General features: G+C 43.3%; 1 protein-coding gene across 2 annotated transcripts in view; it reads right to left on the bottom strand.

The window, feature by feature from the left end:
- The window catches only part of Astn1 (astrotactin 1), a 307,273-nt gene that overhangs the window by 155,119 nt on the left and 133,959 nt on the right, over positions 1-18,195 (bottom strand). Inside the window, exons 3-7 of one of the 2 annotated variants that reach the window (XM_051147649.1) lie at positions 10,161-10,554; positions 8,207-8,353; positions 7,111-7,218; positions 3,142-3,291; positions 1,829-2,020 (exon numbers count right to left, since the gene is read on the bottom strand). In XM_051147649.1, the coding sequence (XP_051003606.1) occupies positions 1,829-2,020; positions 3,142-3,291; positions 7,111-7,218; positions 8,207-8,353; positions 10,161-10,554 (991 nt within the window). The remainder of the gene's footprint in view (positions 1-1,828; positions 2,021-3,141; positions 3,292-7,110; positions 7,219-8,206; positions 8,354-10,160; positions 10,555-18,195) is intronic. The other variant, XM_051147650.1, reaches the window with a different exon arrangement.

Genomic DNA, 18,195 nt, shown 5'->3' with positions numbered 1-18,195 from the left:
CCTTGTAATCCTGACCAGCTGGAGAACGAAGGAACCAGAGACCAGCTCTGCTACATGGAGAGTTCCCACCTCTGAGTTGAGCTCTTTTTAATTTCTTCCAAGCATACTAGCGTTTGGGCATAGTGCACAGCCCATCTGTTTGGTTTGGTGTTTGCCTGACAGCGTAGGAGGGACAGCAAGCAAGCACCGTCTTAGACATCAGATGTTGAAAGTGCTGTGCTTTCTCCTCCATATGGGGACCTAGAATCTCTGTGCTGGGCCCACGTAAAATAAGTTTAAAACCTAAGAACATGAACTTTAGATGTCACAGTTACCTGCCACTTTCTCAAAGGGATTTAATAATGGATTACAACAAATGCGGAGTATATAACTTAGGCTACATCTGTAGAAAGACCTTTCTGAACTGAACTTTCTGAAGATGGCCCACCCCCTGTCTGTCTTAGGAATTACACATGAAAGACAAAGATCTTGAGGATTTGGTTCATGACCTCTTCCTTTGTTCTATAGTATTGCACTACTTCTCCAAGAGGGGTTCCACCTGTGGTACTTTAAGCTCCTGAAAATGGTCTTCTTCACAGAGGCTACTATGCATGAACCTCTTATTATGGCTTAAATGTGAAATTTGTCTTTAGGATTATGTGTTCAACTAGTTGGTCCCCAGTTGGTGGCACTGGAAGGCTATGGAAACTTTTGGGCATGAGGTTTAGCTGGCAGGTGTAGCGTTATAGGAGCAGAAGCAAGGTTCACAGCTTCTAGGCGAGCTCCATTTCCGTCTTGACATCTCCGGTTCCTGGTCCATAAAGATGCAGTAAGCCATGCCACACTTTCCACCATCACATCTAGAACCCAATATGCCATGCCTTCCCTGCCAGAATGGACTATGTTGCCTTCAACCATAAGCCAAAATAGAACCTTCCTCCTCTAAGTTGTGTCCGTTCAATATTCTTCCATGATAACAAGAAGAGTAAACTCCCTTCCTGCTACAAAAATATAAATCTGTCTGTTGTAGAGACATGAGCTCCTGGGTGTGCAATGATCTTGATGTGAAAGGCAGCAGCTCCACCACTGAGTCTGGGCCTTACTCAAGACTACCCTAGTCCTGCTTGATGGAGTAAGACATTTAAACATGCCCACAGCCTTTGTGTAGTGATCTACCTCTAAGATTCACTGTGAAAAAAATAAATTCTTACGTGCTCCACATTTCTTTGTTGAGAGTTTTGTTTTCATAGTATTTATAAAAATGAAAAAAATAGAGCCTCCTAAATTCAAAGTAATGAGACTATTCAAATGAGCTGTGATACAGAGGTACAATACAACAGCAAATGACCGTTAAAATGTGACTGAGGATGATGATTACGGAAAGTTCTTATGATAGAATATTAAGGAAACAAATTCAGGAAAATCCCCAACTAGATTTCCTATGGTTACAGGAAAACTTTAAAAGTTTATGCATAGGTTAGTGGTGGAAGGAAAGGACATACATTTTAAAGTGATTTACCTAGGAAACAGAAATATAGATGATTATAATTTTCTTCTATACTACTTTCATAATAAACATAAATTGGTTTTGCCATCATAAAATGGCAAGTCATGATACCTAGAAGGCCAGTTATTCCAAACTGGCCTTTCCTGAGTAAGGATGCAGTGGAGGTCTTGCCCAGCCAGGCTTCTGCCAGACTATTGCTTATTTTTATGCTCAGTGGCTCAAGCACTTAGTGATATGTATGTGTGGTCCATGCTTAAGATGGAAAGGGGACAGTGAAGTTGGGAGAGATGGCCTGAATTTCAAGGGGATGATTTCAAAAGGCATGCTCTCTCTGACAGTTACCCGCTGCCCGGTGCTCCCGCCTACCAGTTTCGGGGTCACATTGGTGTTCACAAGGGTCCAGAAGCCGCCGGGCACAGAGGTCCATGGCCCAGGGCCCACTGGAGTTCTGTTGAGAGAAGAGAACCACTTGGGCAGGGTTCAGCCAGTCACTGGCATCCAGCTGGCTCCCCTCCAGCAGGATGAAGCGGCTCCCTACAGGGTGACAGAGAAGCATATCTGAGGGTTCGCACATACAATACAGGGGCACAAGTCACCAGAGGGACCATACATCCTAATCTGGCATCATTGCTCCCACCCAGTCCTAGCCTACCATTAGTACCAGCACAGGAGATCAGCAGATGGAGGTTCTACAGTCACACTGACTGCTGTGAAGCCAGGGACATTAAGCCTTCCAGCCGTATCATCATCTACTCCCTCGCCTCATCCCATATTGCAGGAGTGTTCCTAAGGGATAGAGGGACAGAGTGGTTCTGTGGTAGCCATGGCATGGCTCCATCAGACCCAGCCACAAGGCATGGGCACTGAGCCAGGTAACGGGGATGCACTGTCTGTCTTCACTTGCTGTGACATAGCAGGTCCTCTAACACTGTGAGCATTCCCCCACCTGTTTCCAGCCTTGCAGTAACAAAGAGAACAGACATTAACAAGTCAATTAAGTGCTGTGGGCTTAAAGGATTCAGGGAATCTCAGAACCCAAGGTATGCCCTTATTATATTGGGGTTCCCTGCATGGAAGTAAATAATTCCTTTTGACTTCTAGGTTCATAACAAGTTAATGTAGTTAACAGTCTCTCACCTGGACAAAACAAGCCAATTTTTTTTTTTTTTTTTTTAGAGAAGAGTTTCTCTGTGTAGCCTTGGCTGTCCTGGACTCACTTTGTACACCAGGTTGACCTCGAACTCACAAAGATCTGCCTGCCTCTGCCTCCCAGAGTGCTGGGGTTACAGGCATGCACCACCACGCCCAGCTGCATGGCTGATCCTTAACCACCTCTACTGACTTGTTGAGTTTTTCTTTCCTCGACCAGTGAGGAACCATAATGTCTATCCATCTATAGTGAGTGTGCATTTCATTTCTCTACAAAGAGGGGCTTATTTATAAACAGAATGAGCATAGAGAAACGGAAATGACTCGTCCAGTTTATTAGCCTAATTTCTTAGATTATTAGCTGACAATCTGACTGTAACCCCTATCATACTCTTTTGAACATGTCCCCCCACCCACTCTAGTTATCCTTAGTTTGTTCATCTTTTCCCCAGCCCAAGAACTGCCAACTACTGAAGATGGTCACACTCTTGGCAGAATAAGCTTACCATCGGCAATCAGGTGCTCGGGGACATGTAGGGTGATTTTGACAACAAGAGGGCAGCTGACATGCGAGGAGCACACAAGGCCAATCACACAGCTGGTGATGCTGATCAGGGTCAGGGTGGTCTTATTCACAGGACTTCGGGGAGAGCCCACTGAAAGCAAGACAAAAACAAGACATGGTGGTAAAAATCCAGGCATTGACCATCTACTCAGCCTTCAGTTGGCAAATAGAACCCACAGCGGTCAGACATAATCTCTCTATGAGACCTCGGGAAGCTACATTTGGGACATCACATGACCTGACGGAGCCAGGAGGAGCCTGGCCAGTTGATAGCCCTCAAGGTCAGTAGTGGTGAGTTGGGTACAGATTCTCTGCAATTTGACTGGGTTGGGTTCACAGGAGGCCACGAAGATGGCAACTCTCCCTTGACTTCCCTAGATGAGCTCAAAACTCTTGGAGGCAAAATTGTTTAAACCCTACAGCACTGTCCTATTGCTGTTTGCAAAGCGCGTCCTAAGGCCATGCTCCTACAGTGTAAATCCAGGCTTCCAGAAGAGTTTGCCCCACTGGAAGAGACTGCACTTGTTCTATAGGTGAGCAGATGATGTTATCACACCAGATTCTTCCCCCGAGTCTGGACCACTGGAGGGAATGGCAAAGAAAGGGCTCATCTGGGAGGCTGGAGATTTTCTGCTGCTTTTGGATAAAGTGGTGGTAAGTAGAGGGATCTCTTACTTGGAGTCAGGATGCATGTGGGAGGGTAAGAAAGCAAGGCAGCAAAATGTATAGTTCTCCTGAAATGTTCTTATTTATGTTAATATTTATTATGAATAGTAATACACATCCCATTATGGAAGATGCTCTGCTAAACATTTCCACACATTATTTCCTTTTAAATACTTGCCTCTTCATTATACACCTGTGAGCCTGCACAGTGACTATCTACTTTGCAGAAGAGGGAAATATGTCTCCAAGAGATGGCGCTAATTGTGACAGCTCACACTTATGAAGTGGTCATTATGTGCCGGGTACCTGTGCTCAGGGCTGTACATGGCTCATGTCATTTAATAACAATGGGCGCAACACAAAGTAGCTGTTGTGAGAGGCACAAGAGCAGAGCCAAAGCCAAGGAGCTATAAAGGTTAGAGCTTTGGGAACTGCTGCTCTCAGCAAATGTGGGGATGAGTTTGGGACCCATGACCATCCACCTATCAGTGTGCAGAGTTTTCTGAGGGGCACTGGAGAGAGCTGTGAGGAGGAAGAGATGCAGAGGTTGCCGGTAGCTTCTTTTTTTGCAAGTTGGAGAAATACTAATCACACTAGTATCTTTAAAGCATGTGTTAATTCTGAGATTCTCTGGGGAGAAAACAATCCCACCATTTTGGGCCAAATTTGAAGCAAGCTTTATTAAATATTAAGCCTGGACCAAGAGATGGACTTTGGTCAGGTCCATTCCCTAGAATTTCCCAGCAGAGTGGCCCGGAGACCTGTGTTGTAAGGGTCTATGAAGACAAACCTATAGACCACCATACTTTCTCATGAGGCTTTGTGTTATGTATGTATGTATACATATGTGTGTGTATGTATGTATGTATGTATGTATGTATGTAACTAAGGTTCCCAGCATTCCAGACAGTAACCTGGTCCTTGGCCAAGTGGGGCTTACAGAATACTTTTGTACATCAGACATGGAGTTTGTTCCCTCACACTTAAAGATCAACCCATCTTGCCCTCACAGACAGATGTCCTGAATCTCAGCTCCCATCTAGACTACCTAGAGAGGAGACCTCCTCAAAGCACAACTTACTAGCTAACACAGAAGAATCAAGACCTCTCCCGTCACGACCAAGTACTTCCTGGATTCTGCTGATCTCTTGGCTTTCTTTCCTGAGCAACCCACAAACATGCATCCTAGACTTTGCTATAGGAAACTATTTTTTTCAGCTTTCTCACTAGACCATCCCTTCCATTCCAGTGATTTTGCACATATTATCTCCTCCTCCACAGAAGGCCATTTTGTCACCTTGTCATCCCGGTCCACACCTACTCTTCAACAACAGCTTCTTGAAAATACTTCCCTGAAACCTTCAAGAACAGATCCTCAGGCACTGTAGCCCTCAGTGCACCCCTGCTGTTACAGCTCTTATCACACAATGTCATCACTGTTTGCAGGAACTTGCCACTGCTCTCCTGTGATTGCAGTAACTTGCAACTGATATTTTTGTCCCTTTTGTCTGTTTGCATCATCAACGCACAACCCAGCATTTTCCAATGGTTTCCTATTTGTTTACAGAGGCAAGTACAATTGCAACAGCGTGGCAGGTCTGCGCTTCAGTAGCTAGCTTATTTTCCGGCCACATCCCTACCTTCCTTATATGTTTATATTTATATCCTAGCTACAACTGCCGGCTTGGCTCCCTCATTTGCTTGACAAGCGCATTGCTTCGAGTCCCTGGAGCTTTTTATGTACTACATTCCTCTACTGAAATGTTCCTACCTAAGTCTTCTTTTTCAAGATATTCTGTACATTGCTGATATTTCAGTGCTAATTCTTCTTTATTGCCTCCTATTGCTGCCATGTAGAATTAAGGGTTATTGCTTCTGAGTATTCATTTTATTTATTTATATTATTTAGTGAAGCCTTATCGTTGTGTCATGTTTTCATGTTTCTATTGCCTATCATAGAGGCTGACCCATGGGAGGCAGCTTATAAGATGTTTTTGCTGGTCTGATTGACGTATCCAGCCCAATTAAGCAGACACTTACACACATAAATTATAGGCAAAATCTTTTAGTAGGCACTTTGAAAAAATGATTACAGGAATGCTCTACCCCTAAGATACTTACAGTTTACTTAATAACAGTAAACAGTAATGACACATTACAGGGGTTTGGAATTTAAAGAAACAAATAATTTTACACTGTAAAGCAACTAATGTGTGAGTTCTGAAGGCTATTGGCTAGGTATTATTTGGAAATGCTACTGAGCTGTGTCCACACAAAGGGGAAAATGGATGCCATTCACATATCCTCCACAAGATTTCAAGGGGAGGCTGCTCAACATATTCGAGGGTGGGGCTGGGTAAAAACTATAGATCACTATTGGGAAGATGTGGCAGCAGCAATGGGGACTTCATAGCGCCTTAACCATTGCCAGAATAAATAACGGATGTGCTCTGCACATAAGCCTTATGTATGGGTTATTGATAAGTCATCCAATATGTGTGAGAACTGATGCTCAGGGAGCTGTGTCCTTACCAACGCCACACAGCACGTAAGTGCCGAAGCTCACTGGCATTCGACTGTAGAACTCCCTCAGAGGTAATAGCAACACCAGTAAAGCCATCGATGGTGACACCTACAGCAGCAGGAGCCATGTCTGAGTCCACTAAGGATGAGCCTGCTGCAGTACATACAGAGGCTGCACAGGGAGATGCGTCAGTGTGGAGAACAAATTAGCTTCTTAAACTGTGCCAGGAGAAATGAGGGGCCTGTGGGCTTAGGGCTCGAGATTCTACTGAATAAGACTTAAAGGCCAAAGAAAACTGTGTCTTCTCGACTCTGAAATAATTCCTCACTGGCTGTGCCCTTCTACCCTGGCCTAACTCAATCCCAAGGTCAGTGCAGCTGAATTGACAGTGAGTACACATATCATTCATTTACCAAACTCCACCCATTCTTTTGGTCTGAATAGCAAGACATGACTGCTGAGCCTTCCAGAAGAAATGGAGAGTCTTCTGACCAAGAAACAGCCTTTCAAACAACTTGGAAACTTGTTTGAGAGTGCCATTATCTGGGAGAGATGATTCTCACTCTCAGTGAACTCTAGGCTTTTCCTTCTTCCTGGGAGGAAGCACCAGCTGAGATCCAAGCATTCTTCCTGCTGAAGTTGGCTCCAGTCCACAGAGCCCTCTGTGGCCCCTGCTCCCCAACCTGTACCACATCAGAACTCCTGCCCCACCATCCCTACCTCGACTGCGCCTCCGGCTCCGAGAGGGGTCCGTGTAAAAGGTCAGCTGTGGGTCATTTTCTGCCTCTGTGCCAGAGTCCCCCTCAGGGTTCAAGAAGGCAGAACCAGCTGAAATAGAGAGCCAGAACAGATGTTTTCACTTTTCATCATGTAGAATCGTAGGGTGAGGCATAATTGGGAAAATCAATACAGATGAGAGTGGTTGACTGCCACTCTAGGAAAGGTAGCTGAGGGGCTAGAACTTCTTGATATCCAGGCTTGTTGGGAAGAACAGGCACTCATGAGAACCACTGATAGTGCTCTGAACTCCACAAAGACCATGGTTCCGTGAGGAAGGAGTGGCTGACTCTACTTGTCATGGAGGATTTCCAGAGGTGGGAGGGAAAGAAGGAAGAAAGGGAAATGTTCCCTTCTGGTTGATAAGAAACCAGGATTACATCAGAGCAGGAAAGACATTCTACTTCTGGGTTTTTTTTTTTTTTTTTTTTTTTTTTTTTTTTTTTTTTTTTCTGATTCCAACATATATATTCAAGCCCTCTAAATCAGAAACAAATTCTTTTATCGTTTGATGTATATACTCTCTGTTCTTTTCTAACACTGAAGCAGGCAAAGGGTTTTTAATCTCCCTTTAAAGTGAAATTGTGTCATACCTTCATTATAACCCCATCAGATAGAGAGGTGGGCAACTTTCCATATTAACAAATAAAGATCTATATGATCATTTTAAATGACTACATGGTAAGTCACTGGACATTAGGCAGCTGTGCCAGATAGTTAAGCAGTTCCCTCTTGGTGGGCATCTAAACCATTTCTCATTTTTAGCTTGTTAAAAATCTAATAAGCGGCAATTTACACACGTCTTTGCACACTTGTTCAACTGGTTCCTAGAAAAATATTTATGTCCAGGAAAGTATGTAACCAAAAGGTTTCTACTCTTAAAATTTTGGGGGCAAGCAGCACTTAACTGGCTTGCAGAAGACTGTGCCAGACATATAGATCTTTGTAGCCATGAGTCACCATGCACGTAGTCAGTTTAATGGCCCTACTTCTCACGTTCTGAAACCCATCTGCAAGATGCGGGGCTAGATATGGGTACCTCTGGCTTTGTTGTTGATCCTCTTCCTCTGGCTGCTGGAAGTGTGGGAGAGCAGAGTGGCTTGCTGGTGGTTGGCATCCACCGGGCTTGTGGCTATGATATTATCTTTATACTTGTTCATCAGGGAAAGCTTGGCATTGTCACTTCCTATATAAGGAGAAGTCAAGGCAAAGGGGAAAAAACTTAAGTGAAAAGGCAAAAAAATGAAAGGAAGTGAGAAAAAAAATCTTCCTGAGCTGAGTGGATGGTTCCGGGACTTGAAATAAGGAACATATAAAATAAGAAGCTGGTGGAAACGAAGACACTCGCCTCTGCTTTCTAGGGGCTACAAAGATACGGGAGGGGTGAAGTAAGAGGATTACAATTGAAAATCCAATTTAGCTAATGCTGTATTGATAATGGTATTGCTTGCCAGCCCTTGGCTAAACACAGAATGCAGGGATGTTCCTTCTGGCCAGTACTGAGTTTTAGCAGAAATAGAATCTGTGTGCATTCAGACAGAATGTGGCCTGTCTTTCATCACAGACTTCACTATTCCCAGCTGACTAAATGCTAGCTACTGCTCACATTTGTGGGCTCTGTCTGCTCCCTAAAGCAGTTTGGGCTCGAACCTCCAAGAACCCAATGTCCAGTCTGTGGCCTCGGTACTATGCCGAGTGTGGTGTGGAATCTGTGACGCGTGCTTCCAAATCCTCCTTCCTACTCTTAGGTTTGAAAGTTCTTGGATTTAAACTTGTATTAGGGAATGATTATTGATACAGGTCCTCTTCAAGATGCCAAATAGAATTTCCATTTCCTACTATGTGGTTTCACCTTTTGCAGCCTCACCAAAAGCCTGTGCATCTTTAGCAGCAGCGTGCAGTGTCAAGTGTGTCTTCCTCAAAGAAGGTACTGGGCAGTGCCTTGAAACATCACTGTTGAGCCGTTCCCTTTCAAGATGTACTTATTCGTAGACGGTTGAAAGCGAGAGAGGTGGGCTACCATGAAAGAACAGTTCGTCCCACTCTGCGGGGTTTTGACCCTGATCCTCTTCTGCTGAGCTACTGGCCAACGCTTTTCTATCCACAGTATCCATAGATATACCTAACATCTAATATCAGTTGCTTTGATTGCATTCCTTCATTTTCTTTGAAAAAAAAAAAATGCACCCTGTGTAGAGACCACAGAAGCAGGGGCAAGATAACGCAATTTGGAGAACCAAGGCCCACATTAAAGGAGACAGAAAAAAAAAAAAACAGAAGAAAAAAACCAACCCTCCACGTCGCTAAAGAATTAAGTTGCCTGTGCAAATATGTGACATACAAAGAAGTCAGGCCAGGTCGGTTCCCCATGCTTCCCAGAGGATTCCCAGTGTAGATGAACATGCTCTAACTCACTTCTGCTCCCAAGCTGAGGGGAAGTGGAAGAGGAAGGAGATCCAACTTCTACTCTGCTTCTTATTTTATAGACTAGAAAACCAGTACAGTTATCCAAGGAACAGGTTGGTGTTTGTTTTTTTATCTGAGAATTTCATAAATGTATACAATGTGCTTTGATCAGATGCATCCCTTGCGTCCCATTCCTTACTCCTATTGCATCCTCCCACAAACTCCCCCATCCCAACTTTATGGCCTCTTAATAGAGTTTTTTATATCTTTTTGGTGCTGCCTGTATGTATGTGGATGTAGTGCTGTCCACTAGGGCCCAGGTAACTTACTGGGGTTCACACTCATAAAGACAACTGGCTCTTCTTCTCCCAGGAGCCATTAACTGCTAATAGTTCCTCAGTTAGGGGTGGAATCCATGAAATGGGTTATATTTGCCTACCTGGGGAAAGGCATTGGTACATCTTGTTATTTAATATATAATATATAATAAATAAATATATAATAAAGGGGTAGCCCACAGCTACTCCTACCTACTTTAGCTCTCTGCCCAAGGACTAAACAGGCTTTATTTCTTCTCCCATTCCTACCTGGTGTGAGGTCCATGCCAGACTTCTCATTGCAGCCCTGTAGGGAGTCCAAAGTGCGTGTGACCTGACTGGCAAAATCCTCCCCTCCATTCATGCACTCCCTCTGCAGGTGGTGACGCAGGTCTGTGATGTCATACTCATAGCCATCCAGGATGGGTGTCTCCCGGATGCTCAGGGTGCCGCTGGAGTTGTGTCCCTGCACACGGGCATTGCGCAAGCTTTCCCGCCCATGGCCTCCAATCAGCACAGATGGAATGTAGTGGATCTCATTGGCTGCCTCTGCACTGGCACTCTTCTGGGGCTGGGGAACCCGGCGACGTTTGCACCAGCGCCTGCGAGTGTACAGGATCATCACCAGGCACAGAATGGAGAGGAGCAGGGCAATCATGCCACCCTGGAAAGACAGGACATAGGGTATTTGCACAAAGAAAGACGAGCTCTCCCTGCAGTGTCACTGCTCCATCTACTAAGTCCACTCATCATTCATTCATTAATTCATGCAATCAGATGTACTGAGCATGCATAGTGAACGTTACGCAGCAATCAAGGAATACTCTGCTGGCACTTGTGTTTAACGAGGGGAAAAAAATGAATCGGCGTGACTAGTGCATCATTTCCAAGACTCCAGTTGCTCCTGGCTTAGCAAATATTTGAGAGAGAGGGTGGGGAGGATTGAGATTTTGGGGGCTTTTGGTTGTAGAAGTCTGAAAGAGGGCTTGTTTCTTAAATCAAACGTGCTGCACATAAGGCTGATTTGGGGCTTTCTTTTTAAGGGCCGGCATGGGGTGGCATCGAGTTTCATCTCATTTCTAAACAACCAATCTTAGATGGATCCTAGCACTGGATCCACAAATCGATACATCCTATCGGTTCTGAAACTCAGACTTCTTGTCTGTACAATGAAGAACTTAGCTGCTCATGGTGGTCACTAAGTATTAGGTTAAGTGATGATGTAACGGGAGCAGCAGAACACATGGCACAACATCAAGGCTCTGCTCAGCGTGACCCTGTCTCCATCGGATTAACCAGCCCAGCAGGGGAAACCATCAATACATCTGCAGGCATCAGAGTTGAGAACCAGCTCGGTGAAGAAACCCCACTGTTTGTGCATACCTTGGGTGGTGGGGACCCCTTGGGTGGTGGGGACACAGTTTGGTTTTGCTTCCATGGAGGAAAGGCCTGATAGTATATCCTAGAGTAGTCAGGCTGGTGAAGGCGGTTCCTGATGAACCTTCAGGAACCCAGGGGCCACCATTTCGGTGACCAATTCTTACAAGTCGGGACAGCACCAGCTGTCTGCTGGAGACAAGGCACATTTGCTCAGTGAGCTGAACAATTGGATCTGCCAAGCCCAAGCTAGGGTTTGGAGAGGTGAAGAAAGAAAGATGCTCCCGTGCTCTGTCCTCTACAGCACTTCACTGGCATAAACCTTCTGGTATGCAGTCAAGCGCACCCCTGTGTTTTGGTTAATATCCCTTCAAATCTATTTCATTAGGTTTGCCTCCTGACTTTGGCTGCAGCCACTGTCAACCTACTGTATATTATAGAGCTAAAAGGTCCTTATCATTTCCCATGGGGCCCAACCATGTGAAGATGGATCAAGAACACTCCCCCCCAGCAAATTAAATGGTCTGGTTTCTCCCCCCCCGCCCAGTTTCATAATGATTATGTTCTAGATTTATAAATATGGTCTTCAAGTAAATCTCCCTCTGTATCCTCCATTTACCACCATCTCTGCAGGAAAAGGACATATGTACTCACAATGTACAAACAAGCACACACACATACATACAAGGCTATATGAGGAGGTAGAGAAATACATGGTAAGTCAGCTGCTAAGTGACATACTAAGCCAGGATTGTTTTCTGGGAACATAAATGTCTGCTTTTCGAATCTTTCTTACTTTATTTTGAGGGTGCATTCTTCTGATGCAATCTCTTGGGAAAATGTAGAGAGAGGAAACACATTCTGGTTGCACAGAGTAGAAATGTAAAACCAAGTATTCTAGGTCCTCTTTAAGTGCTGCCTCCTCTGCAGTCCATGCTGGGGATGCTTAGACACACAGAACAGAGCCCCGTCAAGAGGACACTGCACTCGACTGTATAGAACCATGATCTGAGCTAATCCACTGACAGTAAGCATCTGTGTTATGACCTAGTAGTTTTTAGCAGAGCCATCAATCATCTTCATGGCAGAGTCAGATGGGCTATCCTTTCTCTCACCCCAAACTAAAGCTGCAACAATAGGTAATTAAGCCACACAGAAGGAATAACTTCCTGACTGAGAGAAGTTGTCAGACATTGAATTAGGCCACTGAAAGCCAGAGGTAATTTTATTCCCTAAAGAGCTGTAAGAACAGCATAAACATCAATCCCCAAGGAACGGCTTAAGCACCATCTTTCTAGCTCATGCAGGGTTCCTTAGGAGGCCCTCCATCCTTCCTTACTAATTCTGCATACAGATGGTCACAACAGGGTTACAGTAAAATCCAGCCCATAAATCCATCGCCCATATCACTCAATGATAAAACAATAGCAACTGCTCATTAATGGGTTCTTACTATGTGTCAGACAGTTTTAACTCTAAGAAGCAGTTTACCCACTGTTGTTTGGGGTGAAAATGAGGCATGGAGGTTAAATAATTTGTCCAGTCACACAATGTGTAATTAGAAGGTCTAAAATGGAGCCCTAGTGACTAATTTCAGAGCCTATATTCTCTGTATGGGGGGGAGGGTGTATGGGGTACATGCATGTGCACAGGCCACAAGTCAACGTTGGGTGTGTTCCTTTACTGATAGTCACCTTACTTTTGAGACTGTTGCTGGACCTGAATCTCGTGTTTCAGCTAGACTGTGTGGTCAGCTAACTCCCAGGATCCTCCTGTCTCTGTCCTGCCCTATGCTGCATTCAGTTATAGAATCTCACTACAGTGAACCACAGCACTTGAATTGTATGCGGGTGCTGGTCATGAACTCAGGTGCTTAAGCTTGTGCGATAAGCACTTTATCTACTGAGGCATCTCCCTGGAGTACACGCTGCCAGACTACAGCCCCACAGCCTCTCGGCCTCCACCATGAGCTTTGCCCATAGAGACGTAAGCTCTCTCTGGCTCTTCACAAATCCAAAGGGCAGAACAGGAACATGGTGGTGCCTGTACCTAGATCCATCCTCACTTTTTACAAATTAAACAAAAGGAAACCAGCCAAAAGCCACATCTAGCTGACCAGAGGTCAGAGCATTGTCACAAGCAAGAGACTGTTTGCCAAGCAGCTACTAGGAATCCACACTCGAGGTTATTTGCTTGGAACACAAACAAACAACCACCCTACAGTTCTCTCACATTTTCTTTTCTCTATGTTTAAATAAACTATGATTAGCATGTCCCCCTACATGCTAGCAAGATGCTATTAGGTCCTCAGATGTAGCTACATTTTAACAAAGAAATGTATGCTCTCTAGCGACCCACTGAAAATCTCCAGATGGGACCCGCCCTTTCCTATGATGGGCAGCCTGAGGCTCAGAGAAGTTAAGACATTGGTGGAGCTGAGTGGGTGACTCCCAGATCCTCTTGCTGCTCTTTTCACGAGGCCATTTTTGTTAGGTTCCCATACAATTAACTTCATATAACAGAGTCCAGATATTCAAGCAAAGATGTCTTATGTTTGTTTCTCTATATATACCTATATATAACATATAACCTATAGAAAGCTGGAAGTCAAGGTTTTATTTGGCTAAACCTGTGTATTTAGTATTTCTCGTGTTGCTTCAGTAGACTGTTTCTTCTGCTGAGAGGCAGTGACTTTTGATGACCTGAGCTCTCTAGTAATTGGTGACCAGTAATAAGCTCCAGTCAGCAGGGGCAATCCGCCTCAGGCATAGGGGACTGGATTCTCAGGGCTCAAGTTCTTCTGTAGTTTCTCTGCTCCCATAACACAAATTGGTGACAAGTGGCTCAACACATTGCTGTGACCTGCTAATTAATTGTGGATTATTATGTAAACAAAAATATGTAAGATGCAATGTTATACAATATTTATATGTTACCTAATAATGAAATTTTGTGATAACAACAATAAACTCTCTGTGTTTAAGTTCCTCTGAAGTACTGACATGCTCTATTCAATGTTCAGATGTCAAGTAGAAGTATAAAGCTGCTTCATGATAAAAAAAAAAAGACCCATTTTTATATTTGAATAGGGTATGTGTCTAGAAAGCTAAACAAATTATCTTTGTACAATGAGAACTCAGAAGTCCACTCTCATATCAAGCTTCTGTTATATTCTCATACAAACCCAGTTCATTGGAATATCTCCTAACTTCATAGAAAAGTTAACAAATGAACACAAATGTCTTAGGATATTTCTTTTGCAGATTCTAAACAAGGTGGCATATGAAAATGGCCCAAACCTTAGGTCAAGGACACCTGGGACTTCCTGTTAACCAAATGAGGAGAAATGACAAGATGAAGGTATTATCTTATCTGCAAATAAAAGTTTATTGGGAGATCAATCTCCTTCTGGCATCTGCATGCAGATGGACTTCTGTCTCCAGGCAGGCAGGGGAAGCATAGAATTGCCGGCAAGGCTTGGGTGGCTCTGGGTTTCTGGGCTCCCCCACTTTGCTCAGAGTGTATTTGTGTTAGCCTCAGATTTTATGGCATTGAAAATGAAAAACAAAACATTAAGGTGGATCTATATTTCAGGTGATAAGCAATAAGTTGTAGACTTTGAACATTTAAAATAAGTAAAGACTGACTTCACAGTACAGCACTATTTTGCTCTGTGTTCACCTTTGCATGGGTTTTCTGACTATTTTATTGATTTGTTTCAAAACTGTTAGCATTTCATAAGTACAATTGTACTGAAAGTATATGAGGACACCACATCTATTCCCAAATATCTTGCAAAAAAGTGGCATTTTAAAACACATTTTTCTTTTAAAAAATCAATAAATCATTTCTACTGGCTTTAATAGAGATCAAATAAATGAGAACAACCTTTATTTTATTATGAAATTGACATTTATGCTACTCACTTGAGAGAGAGTAACATAAAGTTTGTCAGATAATTTGTATATTTTATAATTTTTAATGTAACAGTGTTTTTTCTATAATATTGGTGGTAATAACCGAGGGTCAGTAAATATTTGTTCAGATTTTTGTGTGTGTGTGTGTGTGTGTTCATCCTAACCCCCTGTTTCATCCACAAGGCCCTCTGCGTCCTCACTCTCAGTCCTGGGTCATGCCTCCCACTTTAGCTGACTCATCAAAGTTAGTTCAGCATCCTTGCTTCCATGGACTCCTCTCAAGCCACGGTGCACTGGTCATAGAACCTTCTACACAAATCCTAAGTACCTGTGCCTTTCAATGGCTTTTCCATCTCTTCTGACATACTCTAGGCTTAATGAAAGTCAGAGTCATGTCTAACATATCTTTTACAGCTCTGGAGTTGATTTTAGTGCCTGGCATAAAGAAGAAAGTCAATACCTGTTTGTAGGATGAAGGAAAGAATGGAAGAAAAGAGTGGAAGAAGAAGACAGGGCTCATAAACACTGAACACATTGTATTATAGACATCTCTCTATGCCTCCAAGCTAAGCTGATACGAGCCCACTACATATGAGACTAATGTGTCTGTTACTGAGCTATTCAATGAGATCTGCACTAGGAATGTGTTTCTAGTGGGTTCTGTTATCACTGTTACAGAAATAATACAACTAAGGCTCCTAACCTAATGGAGTTTACATCCTAGTCAGGGAACAAAATAAAGCTAACAAAAATAAATGCAAGCCTAAAAGACAGTCAGGCTGATTACCAGTGCTAAAAGCAGCTAGTGCTTTTTTGAACAAAAGGAACAGCAATAGGTAAATATTTGTTGTACAAGAAATGAGGCTCTGAGTAACCTGGGAGCTAGTGAAACCCTTCCTTGATCACATGATCAATGAATCATAGAATAAAAGAGTCTGGGTCTATTAAATGTCACAGAAGTTTGGAGCATCACCTGGGCTGTGTGAGCCATTGGCAAGAAAGTGGAAAAGCTGAGATTCTGTTTCTAGTGACCATCTGTCTAGAGACTGTGGCCAATCAATCAGCCAGCATGGCAAAGCCCAGCAGAGGAGTAACAGTAGAGTGAATCTGAGACATAATTAATTATCCCTAAGACAACTGGACATGTGGAATTCAAAATCACATCCCTAAGGGAATTAAATAGTGGTGAGAAAAATATGAATTAAGTAGGCACATTTGGTCTCCTGTTTTTCCTTAAGAAAGCCTGAAGAGCAGGGACAAGACTTATATGACACCAATAACTAACATCTGCCTTTGACTTTTCCAGGAACCAGAGAAAAAGAAGACTCAAGAAAGCCATGGGAGCATCTATATTCTAATCTAGAACTAGGTCTCCCTGGATGAAGAATGAATGACATGGATGGCAGATAGGAAGATGATGAATACATAGACAAGTTAGTTATACGATAGACAAATAAATGTTACATAGATGGATATATAGAAGATAGATAGATAGATAGATAGATAGATAGATAGATAGATAGATAGATAGACAGACAGCTTCAAATCCTTTCTGACCTTGTGATTTGTAAGTCTTGTAGGACCCTAGCCTAAGTCACTAGTATGAAGATCTCTGTGGTGATTAAACTAATTTGTTAACTTGATTGCATTTAAAATCACCATGGAAGCATACCTGAGTGTGTCTATGAAGGTGTTTACAGAAAGGTTTAACTGGAGAAGAAACCCCAAATCTGACAGTAACTGGCACCATCCCATGGTCTGAGGATGTAAGCACGCACTAGCACTGACAATCCCTAATCCCCCTACTTCCTGTTTGTGTGTACCCTCTGCTTCAAGCTTCTCCTACCATGGCTTCTTCATCTTACCAGACTGTACTTCTTGAGATGTAAGCCAAAGTTAAGCCTTCTTCCCTCAAGTTGCTTCTTATCAGGTCCCAGCAACAAGAAAAGAAATGAATGTAGTTCCAAATAAAAGAATGACTCTGTCCAACTGTGCAGCTCTCTGAGAACTTCACAGCCACGTTGAACTTAATACAGACCTTCTTCTACAACATAAGGTGACTGAGGAAAATGCAGCAATTCATGCTATCAATTGTTGATTATTGTCCATGACAAGCAGAAAATAATGCTAAGCTAGTAGGGTATTAGTTGTCACGTCTACCTGCCTATTAAAGCAAAACCACAGACCAAGGACATAATGGAGTTGATTCAGAAGCAACCATCAACTCCATTTAGCCCTGATAACAAGACACCTCCCTTCCCAAAGGTACAGGCAGATCTTTGAAGTCAAAGACTGCAATCAAGACATGGTAGCATATTCTTAACCTTGAGAATCCCTTTTCTTCCAGAAGAAGCCACCCAAACTAGGAAGAAAATCCCTTGGTTATCTTCTCTGACAGATTTTCTCTTCTGTGGTGACTGGTGAATACAAATCCATTATCCCTTGCCTATTTCCTTCCCAAGTGGAAGACAAGTTGAACGCTTTAAACATATTAAGTAGCAAGTTCTATTTATACGTTACTACGAACATCCCCTTCTCTTGGGGGATTTCTGGAGCTTTTAATCTTGTGGAAATGCTTTCCAGTTGCCATGGACCACCATATCAATTAAGAGGCCACAATATGTGCACTGAGTCTTCAGACATGAATTGTACATATGGCTAGCCTTTCAAGGGAGTATGCTTTCCTTGAGACCTCCAGATTCCCCTTCTCACTCTCCTAGTTCCAAGTAGCCAGTGCTTAGAGAAGAAATGGGATGTTCCTATGATCCTGCCTCATTAAAATGTTATCTGCCTCGTCAAGAGAGAGAACAACAACCTCCAATAAACAAAAGACCAACTCTGGCATGAAGAACCTTCTAGGTAGGCAGGGTGATCCTTAGCCCTACCCCCACCCATCTAGTGAGATCATGAGCAGACTGTTCTCTAAGGCATCTCAACATTATAGTTTCTTATTTATTTACCTCATCTCACTTTTTCTAGGTCTGAGAGCTTCAAAACGCTTAGCTATTATC

This window comes from Acomys russatus, chromosome 6 (assembly GCF_903995435.1).
Source record: "Acomys russatus chromosome 6, mAcoRus1.1, whole genome shotgun sequence".
In the NCBI taxonomy this organism is placed as follows: Eukaryota; Metazoa; Chordata; class Mammalia; order Rodentia; family Muridae; genus Acomys; species Acomys russatus.
Note: the sequence above shows the minus strand (reverse complement) of the source record. Positions and strands in the feature narration are given on the sequence as shown.